We start from the raw sequence: 24,029 nt of genomic DNA, 5'->3' as shown, positions 1-24,029 counted from the left end.
GGCCCAAAAGCCCCCTGCCCCACCCCCCCAATCCTCCTTTGTTGTTCTCCCCCTCCCCCCGATGGGCACCGTGCCGACTGAAGCCAATCACTGCAGCGGACGCACTGGCGACTGACGGCGACAATGACGACGATTATAATCTCCTTGCTGCAGCGGAAAACATCTAAAAAAACAGAAACGCTGCCGCCCCTCCACCTGTCTTCAAGCGCGCAAGCCGCACGAGCGTACCCGCACGCACACGCGTCCGTCCGTATGTGTGTGCGTGCACGCGCCAGCTCTTGGGACTCGCGGCTGGTGCGGAGCGACTCGGGCCCGTGTCTCGCGGGAGACTCGCACGGCCAAGTCGCAGCGCCCGTGCTCGCGCGGGCGGGTAGCATTTGTCCTTGCCGAGGCGTGCCTCCTAATGCGAGCGGACACCTCCCATTACGGCCGTGGCGCCCGGCTCCGGCACGGTTAGTTTTTTCCAGATTTTCCAGAGCTGCGATCTTCGCCGCCCCGTCTCTGACCGCCGCCATTGCCTGTAGTTAATCTTATGAAGCCAAAAGAGGGCTGCGGCTTTTGGCCACTTAGGTTTATGTTTTGTAATAAACAAGTTTTAGAGGCTCTGTTGGTCCCCGAGTTTATGGAACAACCAGCACACAAGCCTCACATAAAGCTGCTCGCGCTCAAACAGCCAGTAAATTTAACAAAAGATTCCATAAATCTATGCCTTAACAATCCGATGCACAGCGTGCTTTGACAAGCCCTGGTGGAATTGTGTCAGCTGACTGAAAGATTAAAATATGAACAGTACCTTTTTTGGGGGGGGGGGAACCACTTACCTATTCTAGACTTCAACAGAAACACAACAAAAGGCGACCACGAGGATTAAGAAAATATTTTTAAAAGAAGACCCTCGACTGACGTGTGCCGCTAGCTCAGAAAACCAAGAAACGTCTCGAGCTGTGCGGGGACTGGGCCAATTGATGCCACCGACGCCGCCGTGGCATGGCGCGCTGGCTCAGACGCAGCGGCAAGCAGCGAGACGACGTCATGATGAGAGCGCTGCTCCTCGAAGCAGAACGCTCGCTCGAGAAAAGACACAGCGGATGTCACTCATCGAGACCCCCTCCCCCCTCCCCCCCATGGCCTGCGTGGCCGGATGAACCAGGTGACCATTCCATCCTTCGCAGGCCCAGGCCGACCAAAGCCGCGTCACCGATGGAGGGGCTGCGAGCTGACGAGCGGCATGCGAGTCTCTGCCGCCCCCCACAATCGTAAAGAATGATCGTCCAAAAAGGCGAGAGGGTGCGATGCCACTACCGGCAGGGCGCGTGGTGGGGCTGGCACGCTCGGTGCACCCTGCCCCTGGTCGTGTCAGCCTGCCACGTGACCCGCTCGTGTCACGCTTACTTGCGCATTCTTATTTTTGGATGTTGATATTCCAAATAAATAAACTAATTAAATTTACTTACGAAAAATATTTCATTTAGTAAAGAATATCAAAGTACGTTTTTTTTTGCATTCTGACCACAAGCATTGTGGTTAATACAGGCATGATTCCTTGTAAAAGGTTTCAGTTTAGTGTTTTAACATCTTAACACCTATTTTGTTGCCAGAAAAAAGGGGAAAACCTATTCTCAAAGAATATCTATTTTTTATACCCGACGCCTACGCCTACACCCCGCCCAGCCGACAGGGTGTCTGACTACCGCTGCTGCGATGGCTGCACGAGCCGGCGCCTTCCCCCCCTGACCAGGCCAGGCCACGGCACGAGCCGAGCGACAACCGCTGCGGGGAGGTCAAGCGTGCTCGGGAGCCGACTTAAAAAAAAACGGTGCTGACCGACGCGACTCAAATGTCGAGACCAAACAGTACGATTCCCGTCCAGCCGGAGCCCTCGCGCGGCAGAGGTCGCAAACGGGTTTTGATTCCTTACCCGTACCCGGCTGCACCAGGGTCGAAAACGGGTACCCGTACCCTACCCGATACCCGGCTACCCGTACCCGGCCGAGTAGCGGGTGGGTTGATTCTAGGAACTTGAACGTTGGGAAATGAGTGACAAACGGTTACTCACCAGTGACTCACGGCCTACCCGTACCCGTACCCGGCCGCACCAGGGTCGCAAATGGGTACCGGTACCCGTACCCGGCCGGGTACGGGTAGCCGGGTATCGGGTAGGGTACGGGTATCGGGTACCCGGTTGCGACCTCTGTCACGCGGCCGGCACGATGACCGAAGTGGAACAAATAAATCGCCGACTTTTTTCCCCCCGAGCCCGACACGCCCTGCGCTTCATGCACTCGCTTCCCACACCGCCACCGGCTCTCCACCGTTCCGCGTAACTCCGCGGGTTTTTGCGCGGTACGAGACGCAAGCGCGCCCTGCCCGTGCCGTCGGGGGCCTCACCTTGTAGAGGCGCAGGCTGGCCTCGTGCCGCTGGCCCGTCACGTGCAGCCCCAGCTTCTCCAGGCTGTTGGTGTAGTAGTCGCAGGCATTGCACTTGAGCTGTACGGGGCTGCCGAGCGCCGCGCACTTGAGCCGCCACTGGTTGGCGTGGCCGCCCTCGCGGAGGTGCGCCACCAGCTGGTACTTAGCCACGTGCTTGTCGGTCTTGCAGTGCAGCTGGAAGTTGGCGCGTAGCGGCGTGCTGTACTGGCACAGGCGGCAGGCGTGGGCGCCGTCGCCGGCGGTGCCCTTCCACTCCTCCTCGGGCAGGCGGCGCTCGGCCGAGGCATGTGCCGCCAACGCCTCGAGGCCGTCGGTGCTGAAGGCGTTGCACACGCCGCACAGGAACAGCTTCAGCGCCGGGTTGTCGGCGCCCGATGGCTCCCCGCCACTGGCGGCGCCGCCCAGCAGCGCGGCGCTCGTGCCGTCGTCGGCGAGGAGCCGCGGCCCCGCCAGCCTCATGTCCAACGGCAGTTCCCCGCCTGCGGGGCGCCGAGGCGAGACGCGCGAGGTTAGGCCGCGGTCAAATTTCCTCGAGGGCTGGAGGTCGACCCGCGGCCGCGCCCCCCACCCCCCCCCCAACGGCACGCCGGTCCAAGCGCGCTCAAAAAGTGCATCGCCGCTCGCGTTTTAAAAAATGGACTAATATTTATCACGTAGCTCTTGGTATTGAATGTCCGGAATGAAAAAAATACCAACAGGTGAAGGTTAGTGCATAATCAATGCCTCAACACAGGGGCAAGCATTTATGCGAGTTAGCACCAACACAATTTGAACACAATCGAATTAGCAAATGGCAGTAATTGCTGCAAGGACAAGGCAATCGGGGCCCTAATTCGCGTAGCGCGTCCCCCCCCCCCCCTCCGTCGCTTTCTCCACACGTCTGCCAGCAGCCCCCCCACCCCTCCCCCCCCCCTTCCCGCCGCCCCCCAAAGCCGGCAACGTCAGACAAAATAAGTAAATAACGGAATGTACAAGCCTCGAGGCGGTAAGAGAATTCAAGGCGAGTTTTTTTGGAAAATTCGCAAGTCCTTATGTAAAGCGTTAGAAAGGGCCGCTTTGATGGGAGGCGTGGGAAGCTTCCCCTAGGTATGGCGTGGCCGCCGCTCGGAACACAAACAGCCACAGAGACTGTCGGCTTTCAGGAGCTGCCACAGAAGGCGGTTTTAAGTCTCCGCTGCCAAGCCGAGCCATGGGAGTGGAGTGCAACGCGACTGCATGTGGTTTCATAGCGAATCACTGTAATTTTTCTTCACAGAAATACCACCGTAAACAAGAGCCCTTGCAGATTTAGCACCTGCGGCAAATGGGCGGGTGAGGCGGGAGGGGCAGGGGCGGAGGGGTGGTCGAGTCTCATGAAAGGCGGGAAAAAAAAAATGCTTGAGAATGGTTTCAGCGAATTCCATGAATATGAAGAACATATATAGGGCATGCATTGTGTGCGTGTGTGGGTACACATGGAGATATTGTCAGCGGGAGGGGGGCATGCAGGATGGTTGAAAAGTTGACAAAATCAAGAGTTACGAGCAAAAAAAGATCATCGTCGTGTGTAAATGGAACTTTTCAAGAGTAAGTGGAGGGATTTTGCCACGCGACCAGCAGCTCCTGGCAAAACACGGGCGTCTGGAAGGAATCCCCAACCTGGGTTGTCGTTAATATCTTTGCATTTTTTGCTTTGACAAAATCGACTTAACTCATGATTATCGCATAACTTACAATCCTTAGCTAATTCTCTGCTGTGGATGATGGGCCTCCTCACACTGCGTCGGTCATGAGGGTCGCTTGATCATGCTTTGCCACGTTGGTCAGTTCGGTTTTGCGACGGAGGATGGCCCAGGGGAATGGTTCTGACATATCACTCGCCATGGGATATCAGCCCTGGCTGGACATCAAACTCGGGTCTCTGACACCACTCAGCCCGAACCTCCAAATGCTCATAATTATTTATTTACAGCTCCGCAGATGTAATGGTTTAACCATCGCCGCTTAGGAGAAACGTGTGTGTGTGTGCGCGCTCCGCAACCACAGTTTTCCTTTTGCGACCAAGCCAGATTTAACAAAATTGGCCAAACTACCCAAGCGGCGCCGCGGCCCCTCTCACTTCTGCTCGTTTGCGTGTTAAGTTCGAGGATGAGGTTCCACGTGTTTAGTGGGGGTGGGGGAGCGTGTGAACGGAGGGAGGGGGGTGAAGGGAGGTGGGGGTGTTTGGTTCGTGGACGGTGCTCGCGACGCCGTCCGTACCCAGTGCGGGCGCGAGGGCGCCGCCCGTCGAGTTGGGGTCGATCTGGAAGCCAGAGAGCAGCAGCTGCTGCTGCTGCGCGTCGCTCAGCCCCCCCTCCAGCTTGAGGCGCTCGGGGACGCCGGCCCCGTGCGACGCCGCCGCCACCGCCGCCGCCAGGTAGTACTGGTAGAGCTCCGCCTCAGTGGGCGTGCTCAGCATGCCGCCCGCCAGCCCCGCCAGCCCCAGCTGCTGCAGCCCGTGCTGCTGCTGTTGCTGCTGGTGGTGGTGGTGGTGCTGCAGAGTCTTCATGCTCTGCTGCAGCAGCAGCAGGTTGTGCGCGTGCTTCTCGCTCGTCATGTGGATGCGGAGGTTGCGCGCCACGTTTGTCTCGTAGTCGCACACCTCGCAGCGCCACACGGGCTTCTGCTGCTGCGGCCGGGCCTTGGGTGCCGCCGCCGCCGCCACCGCCGAGGTGGGGCCCGCGCCGATCCCGTTGTTGCCGCCCCCTCCGCCGCCTCCGCCGCCGACGCCCAGGCCGAGGCCCAGGCCGCCCGGTGCCGTGCTCGGCAGGTGGTGCCCGTACGCGGCCTGGTCGGCCGAGACGGGCCCGCCGTTCTGCAGGCTCTGCATGTTGTTGAGGTGCTTGTCGGACTGCATGTGGATGCTCAGGTTGCCCTTGGTGGTGGTGGAGTAGTTGCAGACGTCGCAGCGGAAGGGCTTGTAGCCACACGTGTAGCTCTCGCCGCGCGCCAACCGCGGGTGCGCCTGCCCCGACGTGCAGAAGTTGCAAACGTCGCCCGGCTCGGGGTGCTTCTCCTTCATGTGGGCCTCTAGCGTCTGCTGGTACTTGTAGTGCCAGTTGCACTTGGGGCACTTGAGCGTCTTGCAGGAGTTGCGCGACTGCATGGCCGCCGACAGGTGTCCCCCGAGCGCGAGCGCCGTGTGGCTCAGGAGGAAGTCGCATTTCGGCGACTCGCGGTCGCTCTCTGGGGTGTAGTCGCCCTCCCTCGCCAGGCAGGGCGGCGTCGACCCCAGCATCCTGTGAGGCCGACACAGCGCCATCTCGACCGCCGTGGCCACCTCGCCCTGGTCGACGTCGGTGTCTCTCAGGGCGCCGTCGGGCAACCCGTCGGCCTTGCCGTCAGAGAAGTCGCCGCGCTTTTGAGCGGCGTAGTCCGCGTTCAGCTCCGAGCTGCCCGCGGCGTTATCGGAGAGAATCGATAAGGAGTTAAACGAGGGACCCTTTGGAGAGGAGTTGAGCGCTTGAGGCAGGAAAGAAGTTTGAGAAATGCTTTGGTTTGTAAGACTCGAGAGTTCGTTGCTGCTCGTGCTGTCCCACAGCCCGAGGCGAGCGCCGTCGCCGCTGTCGTCGTCGCCGTCGTCCTCGTCAAACTCGTTGGCGTAGAGCTCGTCGCCGAATTCTTCTTCCTCCACGTCCGTGGGCTCAGACTTGATGGGGATTTTGGCTGCCGCCGCCACGAGCCCGTCGGCGGGCTTCTCCTCGCCCTCCTCCCCGGCGACAGCGTCGGCGCCGCCCAGCTGCCCCAGCGACGCCGAGGGAGCAGTCTGGCCCCGCGAGAATTTGACCAAACCCCCAAGGTTCATCAGAGCGTTCGACCCCCACTGCTGCTTCGCAGGAGGGGCGGTCTGCTCCGTCATCTTTGGATTGCACTTACCACTTCCCTTCGCCAAGCACTGGCCGGCCTGCAGGCCCTCCATGCCGGGCACGTGGACGCCGCTGAACACGCCGTAAAAATTTGGTCTTGGACCTTCGAGGTTTGCCGTTGAGGTTATCGTCGCCTGTTGAAAGCTTGCAGTTTTTGGTTCTAGAAAGCTGATCAGGGGCTCCCTGTCCTTGCCTATGCCCTGGATGATGGCCGACACGTTCTTGCTGGCAAGCAGCCTCCGCTCCTCGTCGATGAGCGTCATTTGGTGGTCGTGGGCGGCGTGCGTCGCGAAGGAGCGCACGTAGCCGAAGGACAGCTTGCACAGGAAGCACATGAGGATGGGCTTCCGCTTGCCGTACAGGGCGCAGCCGTCGAATTTGGTGAGGTCTACAGAGGTGGTGGGAACATCTTTGGCTGTGCAGGAGTTTTTGGCTGAGCCGTCGCTGTTGAGATACTCGTCCGCTTCGTCCTTGTGCCGGACGTCGAAGACGCGGAAGCTGTGCAGCACGGGGCCGAGCCCCGGCACCAGCACTGAGGTATTTGGGAACGTCGCCTGGTCCACGCTGAACCGCCGCGCCAGCGACGACGCGATGTGAAAGGTGCTCACGATCTGCGGGTGCGCCGAGTCTCTGGCCTTCGAGTTCACGTTTAAAGCTTGCTGGAACGCGCTCCCGGCGCCGCCGCCGCCGCCGACCTCCCCCCCCTTGCAGAGCTCCTTGTCCTTCTCGACGATGTAGGCCGAGCCGTCGGGGTGGTAGACGATGTCACCCGTCAGGTTCTCCACGTCGCTGTCGTCCTCGGCCTCGCTCACCTCGCTCTCCTCGTCGCGCAGCAGGGGGGGGAACGCGCCGGGGCAGTGGTGCTCCATGTACGACTGTAAACTCGGGAATGAGGTGGAGCATTGCTTACAGCGGATATCTTTGGCAGAGGAAACAAAGGTGGAAGAAGCAGCGGCGGCCGCGTCGGGTAGGGGCCCGGAGCCGTGGCAGGGCGCGGCGAGGCCGCGGAGCAGCGAGGGATCGCTCAGCCGCTGGGCCTCGCTGCCGGCGGCACGAGCCTCAGAGAGGGGGGAAGAGGAGGCGTCCAGGGCTTCGGCGGCGAGCACGGCCGTCTGCTCGTACAACAGCGAGGGAGCGGGCAGCCCATCCTCGTGCCCCGAGACGCTGGGGGAGTCACACGCTTCCATGGCAACGTGTTCCCGGGGATTTCATTTCATCCGGCTGATCAGGGACCTGCGGCACAAGGTGAGAATTAGGTTTAAGGGCCAGGAAACGCGATGCTTAAGATGCAATTTGCACATAGACACGCTAAGTTTTTGTGGGGTCTTTTTTTTATCGTACTTTTTTTTAAGGGGGGGGCGGCGGAGCGCGGGGGCAGGGGGATAACGTTGCACAATTGTGTTGCAGTCCGACGCAAACGAAAGCTCCCATTGCAAATCGATGGACGATCCATCGCGACGCGACCGACCGGCGGCGGCGGCGGTGGCCGGCGGCCGGCTTCAATAGTAAAGGAAAACAAACGGCGGTCAATGTAAAATCAATGCCGCGAGCAACGTTTCATCAAAAGGGACGATTTAACTTAGAGCAGTGGCGCAAAAAAAAACTTCACCGATCAATCGTGACTAAATTGTGTCGTGTCCGTGCGCTTTTGGCAGAGGTTCTGTAACATTCGTGTTTTCAAAAGAGGAAAAGAGAAAAAAAACGCTACAAGCATTACAGTGCGCAGTACTTTCACAGCAATTACCGCTCACGGGAGACGGTGCAGGATCAATGCAGACAATTAGCTCTCCGAACCCCTACATTCAGTTTCGGGCGCCCATTAACTGAAGTGCATACGGGAAGCCAGGCTAACGGCCTTCAGAAACAATTTTCAGTTTGTTTACCAGCATCCTATTGGTCCCCGATGAATATGCAATCACGGTGAGGAGCCCATCAAGCGCGCTCCGCTGCCGCCGCCGCCAAGATGCGCGCAAAGGATGCCTGAAGGTCAGACCATTACTCCCTCGTCCGAGCATTACATGCCGGGCAGGCTGGAAGGTTGACCGCATCATCAGTATGAATGAATATTTAACATTTAACCCGACACATGGCCCCCGTATGCAAGCAATCCCCCAACAAGCCATGAGGAAGTGCCTGCTCGGTATAAACACCGACAAAGACAAACATCTCCTGCCCCCACCCCCCGCGTGGCCTACTGCTGGGGAAAGGGCGGTTAGCGAGCGCCTATAATGGCCGGCTCGGCACACGGTAGGCCGGTGTCATCAGCGCCACGCTCGGCTGCTTTAGTCTCCCCACGTTCTGATGTCTACGCATCAAACCGGGACATCTTTTAAGGCCAAGTCAACCTAGGACAGACCCAAGACCAGTCCGGATATTTGCCACTGATGTTAGCTGTGGCCAGGATTCGAGTTCAAATGAATGCAGTGCTCTAACCACGATACTACCACTCCCTATATAACCACACACACGCACGCATGTCATAAATATCCACCCTAAATGATACACTGAAATAAACCACTTATTACAAATGTGCAGCTCTTTGTCAATCCATCACTGGGTAGAGGCCTTCTCAACACCACATCGGCGCGTGGCGGTTGTTTGACCGTACTTCACCACTCGGTGCGGATTGTTTATGGAGGTGCCCAGGGTGAGATCAGATATCACTCGACGTTAGCCATGGCCCGGAAACAAACTCGGGTCACTGGGTTCACGGTGTAACACAGCAACTATTGCACCACCACGCTTAATTAGACAATGAATATCCCTACCTAACAGGTATGCAAACGCACAGTTATTTCCCAGGAGAGTGACGGTGCAGTGGCTTGCACACCACGCTTTCAAAGCCCAGTGACCGAGTTGGATTCCCAGCCACAGGTAAACATCAGCGGCACAGGGAGGAGCGTCTCCGTCCCACCGCCACCCTCGCCAAGCCGCGCTGACCAGCGTGGTGAAGTGTACTCCTCTCGCAACCCTCATAAGCTGACACGGCTTGGGAAAGCCTCCGTCTAAAGTAAATTGAATTTTTTTTTCTAAATTATGATTTTTTAAATGTACAAACACGCACAGTAAAATCGTTCGTTTAAGGCGGGTGATGCGTTCCTTGGAAATGCCTCATTAAGCGAAGAAAGCGTTCAAAGCGAGGAATTACTGTACAAGACCGAATCACATTTGCACTATAAAATCTGCCTGCAGTCCATGCCACGGAGGGACAAAGCACTGAGATGAGGGCACAGCGACGCCATGCAATGTATCGTTCCTCGTACCGTATCATTCTGCTGCTCAACCAGGCAGCTCGAGAAAGTAGTTCGTCATCGACCGCTCAGAGACCGCGTTACGACGAAGCGCGTTCCCGCGTCGTGCAAAAAGCGTTCCCGAATAAAAGAACCGTGCTGAAGCGTGAGAAAGCGTCAAGTGAGGACTTCTGTACGTAAAAATGTGCACCGACTCATAAGGAAAGAAGAGTTCAGAGTTCAGGGCTCCTCTCCTGGAGGCTTGTATGGAATGGGAAGGCTGAGATGAGGATGCACGAAGGGCGGCACTCGCGACTTTGGCGACGTTCTCTACGGTTGAGAACCCCCTCACAGCTCCCCTCCCTCACATCCCGCACCTCAAATATCAACCACCCCCGAGCCCGACTCTACCCCAATACCACCTGTAGCACAGGCACAGATCCCCTTCCCGTGCAGCTGCACGGACGGCTGTTACTGTCAGCGAGCCACTAGCGAGGCTGGCACAGCGACGAAAGGGTGGCCGCGTGGGCCATCGCCACGCCTGGCCAATGTTTTTCCTGCCGAGTGCCGATGTCTGCACGTTTGCACCGGCTACTCGTTCGAGGCCCAAGTCGATCTAGCTAGCGGAGGCCCAGCACCGGCACAGGTGAGTCGTCACTGATGCTAGCCGTGGCCGCGAATTGAACTCGCATTGCTGGCATCGTAGAGCAGAGCGCTAGCCACGCAACTGCTTCCCACAAAGACAAAGATCCCCCGTATAGCCTGAACAGACTGTTGGGGCAAGTGCTGTTAGCGAGCACCTATGAAGGCTGGAACGGCACACGAGGGGGTGGGTGGCCAGCACCATGCCTGGCTGCCTTTGTCTCCCTAGTGGAGATGTCTATACACCATACTAGGTACTAATTTGAGGCTGAGTCGACCTAGAGGAGGCCCAGGACCGGTTCAGATAATCGTCACTGGTGTTCGCCACGAGTGGGAATCGAACTCGGGTCACCAGGTTTGTAGCGCAGCGCGCTAACAGCGACACTGCCGCTCCCCACACACACACGCACACACACGCGGGTACATGCACATGCATACATATGCGATATCACATGCTAAATTTCAAAACACAACATGCAATTTTTACAACATTTGTTAAAATGCTATTTCTTTTTTTCGATTTGTTTCAAATTAAATTTTTCATGTTATATATATGTTTTACATCACGTATTAACCACGTTCCAATTGTCATCGTTATTCCATGGAGGTGGATTTTATCATTTCAGTATAGTACAACACTGCCGAGGACGACATCTGCGCTGCTTTAGCGTCCCGCACGGATGGGCGAGCGTTGCGAGGCGCGCGCTCGCAATCGTGAGGAGTTTCCGGCTTCCACGAAGCCGTGCGCGCACCGCTCCTATCGTAGTTTACACCTTCGCTGGCACATAAACGCCAGGTGTGATTGTCACAATGAAAAATAATACAAATTAATAGTAATAATAATAAAATGTTACATGCTTGCAGCACGCACAACGATGCAGAAATGCGCAAACGCGGCCGTTGCTAGCGCCGACGGAGAGGGCGGCGACGCTGTTCGGAGACGCACCACGCTTGTCGAAAAGAGAGCCGGGCGCTGGGACAGATGGGGAACGACGGAGAGGCGCCCCATAGACAACCAAGCGCCATTCCTCGGGCTCACGTCGTTTGCGTGGGAGTCGGTTATTTCGCTGTTCGTGAAAATGACACAAGGACGCGAAGGTTACCTTGCCGGTGGAGTGAGCAAAAGTGTACAAAGGTTAGAAATATAGCACGAATAAATAATGCGAACAAGATGGAGAAAATTGTATTTTAAATTATTTTTAACAGAATTGTGACAATCTAATTGCATGTATGGGTTGGGTGTGAACTGCTCCAAGTCTAGCAAAGGGACCACCATAGCAACACCAGGGTGGCACCACGGCACAGCAATCGAGTGTGCAGGCGGTGCAACTGCACCAAGGTCCTCAGACTGAAGGGGCCCAGGCATCGAGCTATGAAGAGTAGTTGAGGGGGCATGGGGAGGAAATTGGCCAGGTGTAGGCCCCATTTAATCCTTGCACCAGGGCTCATGCCAACCACGCCATGCCACTGCATGTTGGCACCACAGGGGCGTCACTGTGGCCGCCGTGCTCGTTGAGTTTTTCGCAGCAGCAGATTTCAATACACGAGCGAGGGAATAAATCCAGCGCTGCCTGTTAGAGCCACTAACCAACCATGAAGCTCAGGGCTTCATAAAAGAGCCAATTATAACACAAGGGGAAGGGGAGGGCCAAAGACTGGCTCTGTCTTTGAACTTTCCAAGCGGCTGCTTTGGAAGCCGGGCTAAGCAGTGGGGAGGGATTAGGGGATCTGTTGCTCCGAAGTTCTGGTTGCTCTCACCTTTGTCTGACACACTTTTGCAAAACAGCCGATTCACCTGGCATGCGTTTAACGACCTCCAATCTGCACCAAGGCGCTATGCCGGCGCAGCCCAAATTAACCCTGCCCTGCCCGCCTGCCTCTTCATTCAGAGCCCCCCCCACCCCTCTGGGCAAAACTCACAGCCTTGGTAGGGGTGGGGGTAGGTGGGTGGGGTGTGGGTGGGGTGGTCTGCGACTGAAAAGGGGGGCGCAAGTGACGCATTAACTAATGGGCAATTCACTTAACAAAATTTTAATTTATGACAGACGCTGACGCAGTGAATATACACAGGACGCTTATGCATATATTCATGTGGTGCACATGCATCAAACATATTGTGACTGGGGGACTCATCATTGCTGCTGCTGCCAGCCAGAGCCCAAACAAAACCCCACCCCCACGGGAGCTTTTATGCTGCTGAGTGGCAGTGCCCTGGTTGGATTCCCTCCTGGGGTCTGGACAGATGACATCGCCACGGAAGGATGGTATAATCGTTATGGGTACGCGTGGTTATAGAGATATGAAATAAGAACGCACTACTATTAAGGCCCAGAGAGCGAGCAGGAGAGAGATCTTTGAGAAGGGGGCTTTGCAATCAGGACTGCAGTAAATGACACTTCAATTTCCTGGGAATTAAATATTAACACGTTTAGTGTGTAACTTTAATCATTGATGAGAGTCAAGTTAATTATGCCAGAGGCACGGATTCAGTAATGCAACATTGGAATGAGTCTAAAAAAGCATGAAATCTTAATCATTCCCTAATTACTGTGGAGACAGGCACATTTATCTGCACTTTCAATAATTCAACACAAACAGCTTGTGCATTACAAAATGGCCGAGATGACAACTTGCACCCGAGATTGTCTGTAATGGATCCTGCGTGCGATCAGAACTTTAAAGTGCTTCAGTCACGCGGCGTCACTGCCGGCGGGTGACACGTACAAAGCGCTCACCGATTCTGAAAACTGCTGCTCCGAGCACAACGCATCTGATCCCATTAATCTGAGCATTAAAAATAAACACCACACATCGGTATTGTCCGCAAACATTGTTGTGCAAACAGCTAAACATGGACGGCGATAGCTTAGGACGAACACCCCCCTCGCGATCCACTTCATTCATCCCAGGAATGCGAGCAGTCAGTGGTTCGGCAACGCCGCCCGCACCGCTACTCACCCGGCGATCGCGCCTTCAGAAGCGTCACCGTGGCTCTCGGCAAAAGCCACGCTCCGCAGCTGTGACGCGAAATTTGGCAACGGATCTTGCCCTCCGTCGCGATCGCATGTAATAAGTTTGCAAAAAATTACAACCGCCCGCCCTCCACCACCACCGCCGCACCTTCCGCTCCACACCACGGACCTCTTCCCCCCCCTCACCGCCCCCCCTCCCAAATAATAAAAAAATCGTGCGAGGCGGTTTTGGTTTAGCCGGCAGCTTCTGTGCGCGCGCTCCCTGGCACGGCGACAACACAAACACGGGGGCATAATCCCTCGGCTGCTGATTTAGCGGGGGCCCCAGCGGCCGCTGCGCCGCGCGCTAATCCAGCTGCTAACAGACAGCGAGAGCTCGCACGCCGCCGCTGCCGGGCTTCATCCGGCCGCGGCGAGCGCGCGGGGCCCCTCCGCCACGACACCGCACGCGGCGTGCTCGTCACCGCCCCCCCCCTTACTGCCGCCCCGTCCGCCAACCGCCGCGTTTGCGCCGCTCCTCCTCCGCTGCCCTCCGCGTCGTCGGCAAAGGAGGAGGAGCGGCGCGTGCTGTCAATTAAACAAGAACTCTTGGCCGCGCGCGTCCCGGGGCGCCCGGTGGCGGGCGTGTGCTCGCCGAGGCCCGGGCGCGGTCGCTGTCTTTCCACGGGCCGTCACGCCCGGCGCAGTCGCGCCCAGAGGAAACGTTAGCCCCGAGCCACCGTCGCGGGGACGTGGGGAAGTAAAGGTGACATAGCGGCGGCGGCAGTGAGCGGCGGCGGCAGTGAGCGGCGGCGGAGTTCGATAACTTCCCAGCAAGAGAGACAGGCGGGACGGGACGGGCGGCAAGTGGACCCGTCCCCCTCCTCCGGCTCGCGCCGACACAAGCGGCGCTCAGAGCCGGCGCAAGCGGAGGGTGCCGGAACGCTCAGCAGACGAGCGCCCGGAGCGGAGCGGCCTCTCACGGGTTTGCGGACGTCGGCTCGAGACCACGTCCAAAGCGCCTTGGCCCTCGTGTGTCATTTCGGAGACCTTCCGTTATTGTTTACACGCAGAAATAAAAAGAAAATCAGCAGAGGTCATTATTAATAATAATTATAGGTGCGAGCGATAAGGACAAGCCAAACTTCGCTTCCTCGGTCTAGTCAGGCTCAGCCGTGTGACCGACATCCGAAGGTCCTTCACGCTTCTGAACCAAACTCAACGCGGGGGTCGACAGAACTCAAATCAAAAGGGCTGCGGAGCCAGAACACTTGAAAAATAGCCTCGAATGGTCTGTTACTTAGGAGAAGATGAGAAGGAGCAACAAACACACAAATGGAGGGCTCTCAACCAATCCTGGCAATGAATTTACGACACCCACTCGCGTTAAAATGGCTTAACTTGAAAAAAACGTTGCCCGTTTCAGCGCGACCTGTGGAACGCGCTTACATTACCCGCTCTCCGTGTTTAGAGATTCTGTTGCGGTGCGCATTGCACTCAGCGGTTTCACGGAGCACCCCGTCGCCTTTGTAGCACATTTCCCAAGTTAGGACGCGCCCGCCCGCTCGCTCTCACTCGCACGCTCGACGTTCGTTGCTCAAGCAATAAAACAAAACACGTGTCCCGTTTGGTTTGACATACGGAGGAGACTGCAGCCCTGGCTCACGGGTCAGCACTGCTGGCCGGTTAAAGGGAGACAGTCGCATGCTTGCCTAAGTGGGCCCATTAACTGCAGTTGACATTTTTCGCTTGACCCTTCCCAAAGCGAACGGTGGATGTCTCTCCCCCCACCTCCAATCTCTCTCTCTCTCTCTTGTCTCAGCCATGGCCCCGACGTTCCGACAGCCGCCCAACGTCCACGCCGGTGCCGAGGGGACGCGCCGCCCAGCAATGAGTTTCAGTCTCCCGAGGGTGCCCCCCCCCGGTGCCCCCCCCTCCCCCACCCTCCCCCCCCCTCCCTGAACCGAATCCGTATTTGAGCGGCTGCCGCCTCCTCTCCCGCGCGGCGTGCTCTTAGCGGGAGCCACGAGCGCGACGAGAAAAATGGGCAGCAAGTATCGTGCGTCCTTCTCTTTTGGAGGGCCTCCACCGCCCCCCCTTTTGAAATAAACAACTGACAGAGGTGCCTCGCAGCCGGGGTGACCGAGAGGCGAGCAAACAAAGGGAGTAATGCCCTAACTTTACTTAAGTTTTTTGCAGCCATTAGGACAAAGAAGCAGTCACGAACGGCAGTAATAAGATGAGGTCCCCCTCCCTGACAATGAGGGGGTGGCGAGCGGAGGGGTGGGAGGCCGATAAGACGGGGGGCCCCCCCTCGACAATAGGGGGAGGCCGATAGTCCTTTGTGCTGCCCAGGGCGCGGGACTCAGAGTGATTAAGCAGCGTGTGAGCCGATGAAGGGGAAGGGATATATGAAAGGCATACCAGGGCCCGCCATTCAGCAAAGCGCCTGCAGAAGACAAAGCTGCGAAGGAGGGGTTCGAATTCTCTCCATCTGCTGGCAAATTACTGCGGACCGAATCGCGCTCGGCGCGAGCTGGGCAGGGTGGGGGACAGGGGAGCGGCGACGGCACGGGGTCGGGGTGGGGGGAAAGAGGCCGGCGTGAAGAGACAACGCGCCGGAAGAGAGACGGAGGAGGTGCTTGCGCGGTGCGAGCCGAACACAAACCGTGGCGTCCTCAAAACAGGCGGACCTCTGAAGTTTTTTCCTCCGCCGTGAAATAAAATCGTCCAGAAATCATATCGTGTTGCCGCGGATGTCATTACTGCCGGGCTTTGATCTGCCCCGCGCGCGCACAGCCCTCCATCAACATGTCGGAGCACGTTAACCAAAGACAAAGGAGAAGCTCAGCGTGAAAATTTCAGATGTGTTTAATCCGGCCAAGGAGCTGAAAGGGACCCTCGGCGGCGGAGGGATAGGCTCGCTGTTTATTTACTTCCCAGTGCTGGGAAATAATCCATCAAAGTGGTGCCGAAGCTTAAGACAAAGCTTCGCTTCCTTTTGAGCCAGTCAACAATGGGCTCATTAAAATTCAGTTAATATGGCAACGGCAGATACGCTCCAAGTATTCCTAAAGTACTTTGAAGTCGGCGTTTGGCTGGCGGCCGGGCATTGCTCGCGCCGCTAACGCAACCCCGAAGCAAATTATGAAAAACTGCGGTGACTCAAAAAATAAATCAGATGTAAACATATTGTTGTGACCCGGACACGCGAGTGAAAAAATAGGCCATGCAAAAAACTTCTCAAAGTGTACATTACACGAGGGCAAGGGTGCAGCACTAATGGGCGTCACGTGTGTCTCCCGAGTCCCCACCAATAATCCAGATGTGAGTTACATGGCAGCGGAAAAAATAAGCGTAATGAATAAACAGATTCTGTTTCCCCAGGGGGAAGAAAAAATATCAATTTAGTCCATCAGCCTATCAGCCTTCTAGGTTCGACGCCTTCCAGCCATTTGTTGAAGTGGCCACATTGTTACCAAACTATTTCCCACACAACCCACAAAATGGCAGCAAATGATGTGTTTTGTTTGGGCACGGTGCAGCGATACGAACGCGCAACGTTCGCAAATGAGAACGGAAACAAAAAAGCTGGAAAATTGTGCAAAAGAAGCTTTGAGACGTACACGCTGGGAATTACCTTGGGGAAGAGACAAGAGAGGAGACAGCGCGGATTGGATTAAACGCTCGCGAGTTAACACAGCGTACCGACTGTCAAACGCGAGTGGGGCTTGGGCGGCACACGTGTCGGGGCCGGGGATGACCACCTGGCGGTGGGGGCTCGCGGCAAGAGTGGCAGCCGAAGAGAAGGTCACGTGCCGGACAGGGCGTCCTCGGCAGAGGTGGAGCGGTAAAAATCAACCCTCGTGCCAAAATTACGTGGACTGTTGAATCAACGGACTCGAGGAAACCTTCATCTGGCAGCGAGTTGAGCGTGAACATGGCGATCGTGGTTGAGCGTGAACATGGCGATCGTGGTTGAGCGTGAACATGGCGATCGTGGTTGAGCGTGAACATGGCGATCGTGGTTGAGCGTGAACATGGCGATCGTGGTTGAGCGTGAACATGGCGATCGTGGTTGAGCGTGAACATGGCGATCGTGGTTGAGCGTGAACATGGCGATCGTGGTTGAGCGTGAACATGGCGATCGTGGTTGAGCGTGAACATGGCGATCGTGGTTGAGCGTGAACATGGCGATCGTGGTTGAGCGTGAACATGGCGATCGTGGTTGAGCGTGAACATGGCGATCGTGGTTGAGCGTGAACATGGCGATCGTGGTTGAGCGTGAACATGGCGATCGTGGTTGAGCGTGAACATGGCGATCGTGGTTGAGCGTGAACATGGCGATCGTGGTTGAGCGTGAACATGGCGATCGTGGTTGATCGTGAAGATGGCGATCGTGGTTGAGCGTGAAGATGGCGATCGTGGTTGAGCGTGAAGATGGCGATCGTGGTTGAGCGTGAAGATGGCGATCGTGGTTGAGCGTGAACATGGCGATCGTGGTTGAGCGTGAACATGGCGATCGTGGTTGAGCGTGAACATGGCGATCGTGGTTGAGCGTGAAGATGGCGATCGTGGTTGAGCGTGAAGATGGCGATCGTGGTTGAGCGTGAAGATGGCGATCCTGGTTGATCGTGAAGATGGCGATCCTGGTTGATCGTGAAGATGGCGATCCTGGTTGATCGTGAAGATGGCGATCCTGGTTGATCGTGAAGATGGTGATCCTGGTTGATCGTGAAGATGGTGACGTGCAGCCTTCGCGTGCATTTCTCGGCGAGTGCCAGCATCAGCCGCCGCGAACACCACCCCCGATCACACGTGTGTGCCAACACCGTGCCAATCCCGTGCCACGGACGGTTACTGGGCCTGCTTCCCATCTTACCCCCACCCCCCAACCCTGCACCTGTGCGTGGGAGTGCCCCAAAACCCAGTGCCTCCCACTCAGCGCCACCGGGGGAAATCAACACAATTACACAAACAAGCAAACCTCCCGCCAATAATACGTTAATTAAATAAAAATAATAACAAAACGTAAAATAATGAAATCTCCGTACACAGTCACGTTAATTAGTCGTGGGATGGAGCGGTGGTGCAGCGGTTGGCACACTTGTGCTATGAACCTGGCGACCCAAGATTGATTAGAGTGGCGAGTGATGTCTACCTGCTGCAACCTGCACTCACCGGCGTGGCGAAGTATGGTTACATAACTCCCAAGACGGATATACGGCATTAGAAAACAGGCGTTTAGAGTATTTGGCTGATGTGCATTGCCCCATGATAATCACCCTCGTTTAGCTATCAATTGTGTTCAGGTCGCTTCTGAAAGAGCTATATAGCTCAGTGGGCCTTACGTGGAAAATACTAATATAGTGATACATCGTTAAGGTGGCCTTCATCCAGCTGTGGATTTACAAAGTGGCTGAACATTGGTTAAGGGGCATAGATAAGCAGACACCGTGCTGTTCGCAGCAGACATCACAGCTATCGCGATTTTCACCTGAAGACGAACGCTTGCGTTGCGTTCGAAACGTCGTGATTCATTTTATTTTATTTCTACCTACGTGACTTTAACGAAATAACCAAAGAGTATGGATTCCTGCAGTGACGAAAGCTTCAAATCAAGATTGAGCATAGATAAATATGGACGAGCCATAAGGACAGCTCAACGCTGCAAGAGTAAAGATGTACAAGAGACGTGCGCTCTCGGCTTGCCTGTCACGCCAAGACACCTCGCACAGGCCTCGTGTGCTAAACGCAAGACAATGTGAATGGCATCTACATGTACCCGCACATCAATGCGCTGCACAAAAACAGCAGGCGACATTTTTTTTAAAGGAGAAAGATGCAATCAAGTCATAGCCAAGGTAGAACATAAATTATTTTCGCTTGCACTTGAACAGGGGGCAGGTAGTCGACAGCACGGATGGCGGGGGGCGAAACAACCGAAACATACGGCCACTTTCCCACTACTCCTCTCACAAGCCACATGCACCACGTGCGAAAGGGCACGCGCACCCACCCACTCACCCCTCCTCCTCGTCCCCCTCTCATCGCTGCGGTGCCCCTGCAGGGCACCGCCTCGCGGGGTGTGCTCGCGCAGCTCGCTCCGCGCCCGAACGCTCGCGTCCACCCGCGTGCGTCCACCCGCGTGCGTCCACCCGCGTGCGTCCACCCGCGTGCGTCCACCCGCGTGCGTCCACCCGCGTGCGTCCACCCGCGTGCGTCCACCCGCGTGCGGCGCCGGGGTCTCACGCGCTACCCGCCCCGCCGCGGCCACGGCAGTGTCGCCCCCTCGCCGAGTGCCGGAGAGCGCTGAGCGAGCGCCAGAGAGCCGAGCCCGGCACGCGTGCGTGAGTGAGTGCGTGCGCGCGAGTAGGTGAGTGTGTTCAAGTGAGTGTAAATGTGTGAGTGTGCGAGTGCGTTTAGGCGTGCCAGTTTGCGTGTCTTTGCGTGCGAGTGTCCGAGTGAGCGGTGGCCCGGCGAGCGTTGCGTATGTTGTGCATGTGGACGTGTGGGAGCACTGTACACGTGTGTGTATGTGTGTCAGTACACGTGTGTGTGTCAGTACATGAGAGTGGGTTTCAGTGATAGGAATGCGACTCGAAATTCCCGTTCACAGCTAACACCGGTGACGATTATCTGAACCGGTACTGGGCCTCCCCTAGGTCGACTCAGCCTCAAATCAGTACCTAGTGTAAACATCGCCACTAGGGAGACAAAAGCGGTCGGGCGTGGTGCTGGGCACCCACCCCCTCGTGTGCGGTGTCGGCCTTAATTAGGTGCTCGCTAACAGCACTTTCCCCCAACGGTCTGTGAAGGCTACACGGGGGGATCTTTGTCTTTGTAAGTGTATGTGCGTGTGAATGAATGTGTGTGTGAGCGCATGCGCGTGCGTGTACTCGACTCACGCCCGCTCACGTGCGCTCACGTCGGGGGGCGGAGGAGCTGGAGGAGGGGGGGGGGCAGTTTAACGCACGCATCATCGCTCACTCTCGGGCATAAATAAACGGAGGCCACCGCTCCCAGTCGCAAAAGCACATCGCGGGGGTTAAATGTCAGCAATCCACCTCGGCTGGCACATTCAAACGACTGAAAATGTTGAACTTATGGCCCCCGAATTCAATTAATCACCGCGCCGCGTTTGAAACAAGCGGCGTCCAGGATTTACCGCTCGCGCCCGCAACACAAAGACGTCGCGGAGCCGCCCGTGTTAACACGGAGAGAACATTTCGTCAATTAATAAATCCCAGCGTACATGCGCGTCGCTGCCAAGCCGCTTCCAATCTAGAGCGGCGGGGGCTGCACATTTGAGTGGAGATTCGAGCCAAAAATGCCGAGAATCAAAGCGCGCAGACGGCGGATTGGTTCGGCCGATCGTCAACTGCCTCCACGAGCAAATATGAAACCCCCATGAGTGGGCGCAATCTTCCATGAGAGCTATAAACAATAACACCTGCTTGCTGACGCGGCTAAACGCCTAAATGACAACAACAATGGCTCATCAACAATGAATGTTCCCGACATCTCTCGACCAACGGATGTATATTTTAAACATCGTTAATAAAAGATGCATGAAAGTGGCAATCGTGTGTGTTGTTTACATGTGATGCTTGTGTTTGATCTAAATAATAATGATAATCATTCTGCGAGCGAGACGTCGAGCTGTTTCGCCGCTGCCGTAGCCATGAACGGCGTTTGTTGGTTGTGGTGGGTGGCCACGCAGAACCCCTGCAAGACCAGAGGTCGCACGGGTGGAAAGTTCTGCCCAGTGATTAAAGCTGCCCTCGTCAAAGACACGCACCGCTTGCATTTCTTACAACATTTGGACAAACACCTCGCAGACTTTTGCTAAAATAAAACAACCCAACATTATCTTCGCGCTCAGAAATGTGTCCAGGCCAGATGTCAGCTCTTGTACGTCGTCCAACGCGACTGAAAGGATGAAGCAGCTTAGAGTGGAACCTTGGAGTTGCCGATTTCTCGACATTTTACAGAAGTCACGTGGTTTTACGTCAGCTAATCGTCGTACTTGTTCACACGGAGTTCCTGCACGACAAACGTGGATAATAAATCAGAAATACCGCGCGGTTAACCTGCACATTGCGACACTCGTCATAAAAGCAGTCCGCTAAAAAAAACAGCCAATAACACGGAACCACCAAAAACTATGCTGCTCTGCCAGCTCCCCCCCTCCCCACTCCCACACAAAGACAAAGATCCCCCGTGCAGCCTTCACCAGCTATTGGGGCAAGTATTGCGAAGCGAACACCGACGAAGGCCGGCCTGCCGCAAGAGGTAATGATGCGGCCGAAAACCACGCTCGGACACCTTAAAAACTCCCCAATGTCGATGTTGACACACACGCCAGGTATTAATTTAAGGCCGAGCCAGCCAAGGGAGTGGCCCGGAGAGATACTTCAGCGCGGATGTTTACCGTGAGCGGGAATCGGAAGAGAGGGTCACCTGGCTCGCTGTGCAGTGCACTAAGCACACCAGGGCTGCTCGTAAGTTCCTGCAGACCCGGGGCAGAATACCACGGTGCAGCCCTCTTATTCAGAAGCGACGAAAATACTGACCCGCTAAGGGCTCCTCGTTTGTGCGAGGCCTTGAACAAATTGCCCCCGTTCCTATGAGCAGGCCTGCTGACCACTAACACCACCACTCCCACCACAACACACACACACACACGGGGCTACAGGGGTCCTTTAAAAGCCACGACAAGATTCACATGGTGAGGGGAGGAGTGAGTGAGGGAGGGAGCGAGGGAGGGTGGGGGTGGAGCGAGGGAGGGGGAGGAGGGAGGCGTCGGGTGCAGGATACGCAGGGGTCCCCGGTGGGGGTGGCATTACCTGCCGCCCGCGCAGAGAAGCCCCCATTGTGCCATGGCCAAGTTGGCGCGAGGACAGCGCCGGTCTCTGACGGCACCGCGTGGCTTCCCGCTCCTCGGGACAGGCCCAGCGTTCACCTCGGCCCTAACCCGCGTAGACTCCGCCTGTGCCACCTTGCGCCGCTTGCGCCTAGCCCGGCTATCCCCGGCGGCAGTGAAATGCCACCAGTGAAAATGCCACCGGAGAAAATCCCTTCGACCTCTTGTGCGCGAGCGCCAACTCCAAATGCCCGGTGGGGTTTTTTTTTGGCACCGGGTGAAAAAAAAAATAATGGGCCGACGAGTGTGCATCGTGACTGGCTATTTGAAGGTTTCGTTTCACGCGCAATCCCAGAGTGATGAAGCTCTCGGGTGGAGCCGCTTGTGGTGTTCCGCCGAACGTTTTTGAGCAATGACGCAGCCAAATATTCATTACCTTGGTTTTTCCATCGGGGTTTGCCTATGGCAGTAATTGTAACCGTGGCTTTTATTTTTTTGGAATTGACCAAATGCACCGAGTTATAAGGTCAAAGTGGCTTGCTGCTCAAACAAAGCTTAATGTGAAGCATTGATGAGTTAATTGCGGGTTCCAGCCAGAACTCCACATTCCTATGGCAGGGGCTAGTTTATCCACAGGACGACCGCTGTTGACTTGCCCACAGAGTGGGTTTGCTCATTTTCTTAACCCATGGTGGGCAGTCAACTCCTAATCAGGAGTTGAACTCAAAACCGTGAGATTGTGGAGACATCAAACCCGAACAACCATAACAAGACAGCAGCAGGGAGTATGCTGCTGGATTAAAGATCACCTACCTTCCTGACCACATAAACAATAAGAGACTTTCCTCTGCATTGTTTACGTTTTCCGCAGAACCACAGTTTGCACGTCCGGGCTTCAGAGCATTACAGGGAGCGAGTGTGTGGTTATCGCGCGGCATTGTTGATTCAGATAACTCATTCCATCTCCAACAGTCAGGAAACTAAGATGTTTCTCACATCCTGGCCCCGTGGCAAGGTTCTGTTATTGCGGGTGGGAGTGGACGAACGGAGCGTGGATCAGTGGTGGTGGTGGGGGGGATGGGTGGCGGGATCAGTGCTGGTGTGGGGCCGACCGCTGGCAGGGCGGACATGGAAAAATATTTTACAATTAGCCGAGTGGAGCCCGGACTGAGCCAGCCAACGCAGGAGACAATGGGCGAGTGAGTCAGCTTCATCGCTGGGCCTGTCCCAACACCACCACCGCCGCCTCCTCCTCCCATTTAGAGCACGAGACCAGCGGAGCCACCCCCCCACCACCACCACCCAGCGCACACGCACGGCGCGGGGCGCCATCGCTCCGCGCGCCCTGGTTTGCGCCCCATGAAAGCCCTCGTTTGTCTGGAGCCTGAAAGTTCATCCTTCTTATTAAACTCATTTCCAGTAATTGAAGTCAGCGCGGTTATTGTCAGAATTCCGGGGGATTAAGGTTTGGTTTTACAACAAACCCTGCAATTACTCCCCGGCACAATGTGCCACCGCCGCCACCGCCACCGCCGCTCCCTCCAGCGCGGCGCTACGGCTCCCGGCCCACGCATCGCCCTGCAACAGAAGCCGCTCCCCCCCCACCGCCGTAATTATCGGCTCCGTGCCCAAAACACTGACGAGACAAATAATAATAATAAAAAGTCTCACGGTGAAGGGTAAGAGCTGAAATTAAAATACAAGTTTTAATTGTATTAATTTAATTAAACTACAGCTTTAACAAAGTCACACCGCCGCGAGGTTTTGATGGGGGCGCGAGGAGGATGAGACTGGAGCATGACGAGGATTCACGAGTGCGACGACGATGATGATGATGATGATGCTCTTTAGGAAGCGGGTTCCATGTCACCTGTACCACCTCATCGTGGCCCAACTTCCTCATCCTTCACCTCTGCATGTACGGTGTCACAGCCTGGCGGTTCGTGTCACCGGAGTACCCCACTACGTAGGCTTCTGATTGCTGCCCTAAAAATCAACGGAGTGGGACAGAGCACTTGCACAACTA

At 56.2% G+C, this 24,029-nt stretch overlaps 1 protein-coding gene across 15 annotated transcripts in view; it reads right to left on the bottom strand.

Moving 5' to 3' along the window:
• Positions 1-24,029, bottom strand: part of ZFHX3 (zinc finger homeobox 3) — a 325,534-nt gene that overhangs the window by 83,359 nt on the left and 218,146 nt on the right. For 12 of the 15 annotated variants that reach the window (XM_078868818.1, XM_078868814.1, XM_078868816.1 and 9 more), the window contains 2 exons: positions 4,669-7,547; positions 2,389-2,909 (listed from right to left, as the gene is read on the bottom strand). In XM_078868818.1, the coding sequence (XP_078724944.1) occupies positions 2,389-2,909; positions 4,669-7,501 (3,354 nt within the window). In that variant the 5' untranslated portion in view covers positions 7,502-7,547. Of the gene's footprint in view, positions 1-2,388; positions 2,910-4,668; positions 7,548-11,132; positions 11,222-13,144; positions 13,230-19,164; positions 19,411-24,029 lie in introns of those variants that run through there. The other 3 variants (XM_078868822.1, XM_078868819.1, XM_078868823.1) reach the window with 3 other exon arrangements.

Source organism: Lampetra fluviatilis, chromosome 26 (genome assembly GCF_964198595.1).
Source record: "Lampetra fluviatilis chromosome 26, kcLamFluv1.1, whole genome shotgun sequence".
NCBI lineage: Eukaryota > Metazoa > Chordata > Hyperoartia > Petromyzontiformes > Petromyzontidae > Lampetra > Lampetra fluviatilis.
This window is presented reverse-complemented; position numbering and strand designations above follow the sequence as displayed.